Below are 7,500 nucleotides of genomic sequence, written 5' to 3' on the forward strand. Positions count from 1 at the left end.
CGATCTCTGGCCGCTATTTCGCACACTGCACATATAGAAGGGAGAGAGAAGGAAGAGAAAACCATAAGTAAGTCTTGCCTGTGTCTTTCCTGTTAGAACTTCAATGAGCGTCAGCAGAACTCTTCCACTCTTCAAATCAGAACCGAAATGCCTGATCTCAACGGGAGGTTTTGCCTACATGAAAACGGATCACTAAAAGTCGTATAATTCCTGAATTGCAGTGTCATACCTGTGACAACTTCGAGTTGAGCCATCGTGTGTATACCCTTGACTGGACTTCCTCCTCTGATGCTAACATGTGAGAAAATTTCTTATCAGATAAATGGAGAATATCAGTAAACAATGTCTACACATGTACACACACATGTACACACACATGTACACATGCATGTAAACACACATGTACACACACATGTACACACAGGCTGACACAAAATCCACACACATCATATCACACCCACTCTTCCCTCCTTGACAAATCTATGCCACAAACAGTTCCCACTACAAGTTACTTAATGCTCAGCACAATTCAATGCAGTAGTACAAAATGTGTGTGTGTGTGTGTGTGTGTGTGTGTGTGTGTGTGTGTGTGTGTGTGTGTGTGTCTGTGTGTGTCTGTGTGTGTGTGTCTGTGTGTGTGTGTCTGTCTGTCTGTCTGTCTGTGTGTGTGTGTCTGTGAGACTGTCTATCTGTCTATCTGTCTGTCTGTTTTCTGTCTGACTCTCCGTCATATTTCACTATTGAGCACACAAAGCAAATTTAACAAGAACACTATAGGTAAAAACTGCTAATCTAAATGTCCATCTACTGAGACATAAAGATCGAATACTACAAAAATTCTAATGAATGATGTTCTGAATGAATAAATGTCTGTCTGTCTGTGTCTGTCTGGCTGTCTCCCTGTCTGTCACTCTCTCTCTGTCTGTCTGTCTGTGTACATGTGCGTGAGTTGTGTATAACAACATCATGTTTCACGTAATGCCTCCTACGCTTGAAACGAAAGAGACTGGGTATTGACACAACCTACAAGAGGATGCCAATAACACAAACATTCCCACTATATATTGCCACAGCAGCACACCTGCTGTCAAATGAAACAATCACCCTTCCAATACAAACTTTCTGCCAAAAAGATACCGAAATGAAAACCATAAGGCAGGACTAACTCTGCAACAGACAATCAATTGTCTAATGTGTTTCCTTGTAGACACGGCAAATGCAACTCAATTTTGTTTTAGTTTTGCTACTTTTCTAGCTTGTTGTTTGCTATGGACTTCTTGCTTATGTCTCTTTGATGTCAAGTTCCTCTTGTAGACCTCAGAGTATTTATGCTGGCAGTATAAATATTGATCTTTCTGTAGTATTTCCATGTGGATGTTACATGGCATTATCATTGATTTATGACTTGCTAACAAACATAGAACAGTGACTGACCAAGCGACCAGCCGACAGCCATACAGACACACAGACAGAAAATATTCTAATACACACAAACAAAGAAAAAATAATGGAAAACAGACACACAAACAGACAAACACAGAGACAGACAGACAAACAGACAGACAGACAGACAGACAGACAGGCAGACCGACCGACAAACAGACAATCAGACAAACAAACAGACAGACAGACAGGCAGACAAACAAACCAACAAACAGACAGGCAGACAGACAAACAGACAGACAGACAAACAGATAGACAAAAGAAAACAGATGAACACAAAAACAGCTGAATGGCAAAACAAAAAGACAAAAAGGGAAGGGACAGACAGAAAGAAAAAACAACAGACAGACACAAACCTGCAAACAGACAAACAGACAGACAGACAGATAAACAGACAGAGAGACAGCATAGCCAGATTACAACGTCAAAATGTAGTTTGTGCAGTATAATTTTGTATGCTTCAAGACCGTAATGGTCTTGTTGTGTTAAGTTGCTCATGATGTAAACGTTTGATTTAAATGAAAAATATATGTATCGAGACAGACAGACACACGGACAGACAGAGAGACAGACCGAGAAACAGACCGACAGACAGAGACACAGACCGACAGACAGACAGACAGACAGACAGACAAAGAGAAAGACAGAGAGACAGACCAACCGACAGACAGACAGAGAGACAGAGAGACAGACACACAGAGAGAGACCGACAGACAAAGACACAGACAGACAGAAAGACAAACAGACAGACAAACAGACGGACAGACAGACAAACAGACAAACGGACAGGACGGTCAAACAGACAAACAGACAGACACATTAAAAATTATGAATTTTGACAGACACAAACAGACACAAACAGACAGCCACCCAGACAACACACAAGATAATCAGACAAATTGACTGACTGTCCAGCTGACACCCAAGCGAACAGTCAACGACAGAAAACGTACACACAAAGCCAAACATACCAACACAAACGCACACAGACAGAGAACCAATCCCAGTCTGCACTGTCAACACATGCCATGCAATGCACAACATTCCCACTACAAACCAACACACCACGCCCTCACTCTCTACACAAAAACCAACACCCTCAATCTCCCAACTTGCAACTCAGCCGCATTGACCAACAAACACTCAGCAGCGTCGACGTCAGACAAACACACTGGGCGACGCGCCACGTCACCGCAACGGCACGCGCCGGGTGTACGTGCTGCACCAAAACCGGCAACCGGCACACAGAGTGCTGACAGAGCCGGCGCACGAGCTAGCCGCTCGCCGTCTTTCCCGCGAACGAAAGCGCGCAAACAACACCTAGTCATCACGCCGACTTGTCAGACACGTGAGTGAAATGACAAGGTGTTCATACCAGCTGTTCACGTCAATGAAGAGGAAATGGAGTAGAGCGACGGTACGCTCCGCTCAACGGCTGTGAAGCTCTACGACGCGCTTACCGTTTACATTCGCTTCTCACCTCGTGCCGTCTGTAAGACGAGACTGACTTTGTGTCCGCTCTGCTCGCTCCTCTTCTCTCCCATGACGGACGTAGACAAGGCGACGGCGACGACACGTCGTCGATACGTTGGACAATACGGCTTTTAGCGAGTTGTTGACACTGAAGCTCCTCAAGCAACGCCTCCGCTCTTCCGCTGTCTTTCTATTGCGCACAAGACCGACTTGACTGCTTCCGAAAAATATCAAACGCATGCGCGTTGTTTACCTATATTCCGGTCACGTGTTTGATCACGTGTCTTTGCACTGTGACAGGCGATTCAAAATGTATACGCACAAACGCAATTTTTAATACATGAATTTATATAATTAATTAACCACAGTGTATTAGAGCTTTTGGTGCTTTTTATATGATTTTAAAAATTTTATATTAATTAACTAGATAACAATTAGAAAAACTTCCTCTGCGGTTTTTTTATTTAAGAGAAATATAAAATCTATACTAAATAGCATTTCAAGCTCAACCAGAACATTTCATGAGCTTCACAAGACAAAGACAGGTGACGCATGTGCATCATGTACTTCATATCACGTGTTGGGTGGCTAAACGGTAAACAGAAATTCCAAAAGCTGTATTTTTCAAACTCACTGTTAAAGTAATTTACCAAATTAATTAATTAAATTTACTAAATAAACAAAATTAATTTAAATTAATAGAGATTAAATTATATTAATTAATTATTAATATAAAAACTAAAAATTTAAACTTAATATTTACATAAGATTTATTAGACTAGACAAAACAAATCAAAGTTCTATACTAAACTGCATCTAAAGCCTAGAGATAGCAAGGACAATCAAATTACAAAATTTATAATCATTAGTAACGTTTGTTACAATAAATTCAAATCCAAAAACAGTCATTGTCAATTATATTTAAAATAACATCTGAAAGTGCTAGCACACTCACTAAGTTTATCTAATGCACACAACAGATCTAGACTTAATTATAAACATGCATACAATCTTGATAGCAAACATCCATACAATATGACTAAAGTGCAATGACACACATTGAAAAGAGTTACTATGATAATCCATGCAACAGCTAGTAGCTGATGTGAATCTGTTAGTTAGTTTCACTTGATTCATTGGTAGACGGCAGGAGTCTGCTCTGATCAGAATTCCATTCGGAAGTATTTTGAGTAGGCCAGTAGTCTGGATCATTCTCTTCATCATGGTGAACACATCTGACACATGGAATACAGCTGCAGCGTTCAACTCCTCTAGTGTGATTGTAATGGTAGTTGGAACTGGTTCGTCTCACGTATATGTAGCATTTCATTTGTCTACAAAACTTGCGAATTGAATGTAAAAAGTTCTTTCCTGTGAATGTGTAGATGAGAGGATTAACTGCCGGACTGATTGAGATGAGAAGAACATTTGCTGCAGTAGAATCGTTAGACCATTCAATATTCATATTAGTTATACTATAATGTAGTATAGTCACAGGAATCCAACACAGAGTGTTTAGGAGAACAATTGCACTCAAACGCCATCGAATTTTGTTTATGTCAGATCTTCCTGTTAAGTTTGCTGCTCTTGCACGAAGCTTTATCCAAAAACATTTATAGAGAACAGCACATGTCAATGTAAGAAAAGTACTTAGAGAAGGTACGATTGATACTATTATTGATGCTGCAAATGTGGTGTCTAATACATAGCAATCACTCTCATTGAAGATTTTTGTATGATTGTTATGTGTGAATGAAATTGTATAGTTAAAGTAATAACCAAATCCGTTTGACTGTGCCCAAGCACAACGTCCAAAAATTTGGGCAATTCGTTCACGTCTTGAGTTTAAAGTAACTACTGTCCAGTTAGAGGAGACGTCGTTGTTTGTAGTTTTGTCATAATCTTGTAGTTGTAAGTCAAACATGTCATCAGTGCCAACATAGTGGTAATTGCGTAATACAGTTATGTAAACAACAATCATCACAACGTTGATTAAAACTTGGCAGATGATTGTGATAACCAGATTTCTCTTGTGAACTAGTGAACAGCAACAACGAGAACAGAACTCACTCATTGCTTGAAACGAGTAAACTGCAATATTAAAAATTGCCCACTGAGCTGTAAGACAAGTGAACCAAGACAGCAAAGCACTTGTCATGCACACGTTACGAGTAGAAATAGGTGACAGATGTTTTGTTTGGTTTAGATTAACATCAAGCACCAAACTCTCCAGAAGAAGCAAGTGACCACAATACAAGAAATCTGAAACTGCTAGCATGATGATGAGGATTGAGAGAGGAGACGATCTCTGATCTCTTTTCTGTGCAAGTCTCCACACAACAACCAATATGTTGCCAATAATTCCAATCGAAAGTAACATCCAAACAACGCCATGGAATGGATCGCTGGACAAAACTGTAGATAGAAAATAGAGTTTACATTACGTTTGCTAAATAGATTTATTGTTTTTCATTTTTCACCGTCATCAGATCGCTCGTGTAAGTCGTACACAAAGTCGGTCGTATCGATTGTCCATCCAGTTTCGTCATCGACACTAGAATCATGTCTACTCTCTTCTGTCATGGTCAACTACAAAGCAAGTCGCACATCAGTTGAGTTAATTAGTGCGACGACCGCAAGTTACCGACGTCTGAAACAAACAGCACGCAATCGCTTTGATGATGAAACTCACGTGAGCATGCAGCAACAAGCACGACAGCAAGCCACGCCTATCACTAAGCCAAAATAGACGACAAAGCTCCTACATTTCGGGCCTACGTACTGAACTCCCAAGAACTGTCATAGATAAACCAAACGAAACAGCTGTCGGCTCAATTAATTATGTTCTAATTAACTTGAGATCGTAACAGTCGCGTCCTAGCCAGTCTCTAGTTAATTGTTGAAAGAAATGCAAAGACACCAAGTCATATCTACTGGCACGCTAACGCATGTGCTGCATTTCAATTGTCCATCCTTCCGTTTGTTCGTTCAATTAATCACTGCATGGTCTGCAGATTACACTACTGTAACCCTGGCGCATGAGCGTCTCGGGTTGTCAGTCATAGTACACAGAATAACATTTACATGCTCAGAATAACCGTGCAATCTAGGACAATTGAGTCAGTGATTCAATTAAATCATTCTATTTATCACAGCCAAGTGCTTGTACTAGAAATCATTTCAGCTCCAAACAAAACTTGCAAGAAATCTCATGTCACGTGTGGCAAATGTAGCTAAACTGACAAAAAGTATCACATATCAACTAATATCTTAATTAAATGTATGAAGCCCATTAATTTCAAATCACCAAACTCAATAGAATAATCAAACCAATTAACATAAAACAACTCAGATGTGACAAGACGACTTTCCCACCAGAGTTTTGGCAAGAATCGCCATGTAACCAGCATTACAGACACACACTCCTAATCTACAAGTTCCATGAGAACCACACGAAGCTCCATGGCATACATCAAACGTTTCACATCTGTTTCCGCTGTAGCCTCCATCACAATCACACATTCCATCAGTACAACTGCCGTGGGAACCACAATCAATGCCATAGCATCTGTCCACACATCATTAATATTAAATATATATAACAATTTTATCTGTATTGTTAATATTAATTATAAACATAACTCTTCATTTACATTAACTAAATACAATAATTGTAATAACATCATTAATATTAATTATATATAAGTAAAAGAGGTTTATACAAATTGTTAATATTAATAAACAATAACTATTCAATAATATTAATTATAAACAATAACTCTTCATTAATAGTAATTAAATACAATAATTTTATTTATATCATTAATATTAAATATAGATAACAATTTATTCGTATTGTTAATATCAATTATAAACATAACTCTTTATTAATATTAATTAAATACAATGATTATATTAACATTATTAATATTAATTATATATAAAAAATTGATTGTTAATATTAATTATAAACAATAAATCTTCATTAACATTAATTAAATACAATAATTGTATTAACACCATTAATATTAATTATATATAATTTTTTTATATAGATTGTCAATATTAATTATTAAAAATAACTCTTCATTAATATTAATTAAATACAATAATTGCATTCATATCATTAATATTAATTAAATACAATATTTGCATTCATATTATTAATATTAATTATACATAATAATTCTATTAATATCATTAACATTAATTATATACAATATTCCATTAATATCATTAATATTAATTAAATAAATTACATAATTTATTTATAATCACTAATTATCTCACACGAAAACATACATGGAGCAATCATGAATCAAGCAACCAAGTTTTGTTGGCTGCAGCAACCAAGTTTTCCTCAATGGGTATAGTCAACTCAAATAGAACAACCTGTCTGTCTTCGTCATGATATGCTATGATGTATGGATGTTGATATATTAATTAAATACAATAATTGCATTCATATCATTAATATTAATTATACATAATAATTCTATTAATATCATTAACATTAATTATATACAATATTCCATTAATATCATTAATATTAATTACAGATATTACATAATTTATTTATAATCA

At 37.0% G+C, this 7,500-nt stretch overlaps 2 protein-coding genes across 2 annotated transcripts in view; both read right to left on the reverse strand.

Moving 5' to 3' along the window:
* LOC134198398 (alpha-actinin, sarcomeric-like) overlaps positions 1–3,132 on the reverse strand; it is a 9,483-nt gene extending 6,351 nt beyond the window's left edge. Inside the window, exons 1-3 of the mRNA XM_062667783.1 lie at positions 2,924–3,132; positions 230–291; positions 79–174 (exon numbers count right to left, since the gene is read on the reverse strand). Of these exons, the coding sequence (XP_062523767.1) occupies positions 79–174; positions 230–291; positions 2,924–2,987 (222 nt within the window). The 5' untranslated portion in view covers positions 2,988–3,132. The remainder of the gene's footprint in view (positions 1–78; positions 175–229; positions 292–2,923) is intronic.
* A 699-nt stretch (positions 3,133–3,831) lies between these two features.
* On the reverse strand, positions 3,832–5,595 carry LOC134198503 (uncharacterized). Its single transcript, XM_062667915.1, has 3 exons — positions 5,565–5,595; positions 5,397–5,505; positions 3,832–5,331 (listed from the first exon to the last, which is right to left on the reverse strand). The coding sequence occupies exons 2-3, from the start codon at positions 5,497–5,499 to the stop codon at positions 4,031–4,033; spliced, it is 1,404 nt and encodes a 467-aa protein (XP_062523899.1). The 5' UTR covers positions 5,500–5,505; positions 5,565–5,595; the 3' UTR covers positions 3,832–4,030.
* Between the last annotated feature and the right edge of the window lie 1,905 nt (positions 5,596–7,500).

The sequence above is a fragment of the Corticium candelabrum genome, chromosome 2, assembly GCF_963422355.1.
Source record: "Corticium candelabrum chromosome 2, ooCorCand1.1, whole genome shotgun sequence".
In the NCBI taxonomy this organism is placed as follows: domain Eukaryota; kingdom Metazoa; phylum Porifera; class Homoscleromorpha; order Homosclerophorida; family Plakinidae; genus Corticium; species Corticium candelabrum.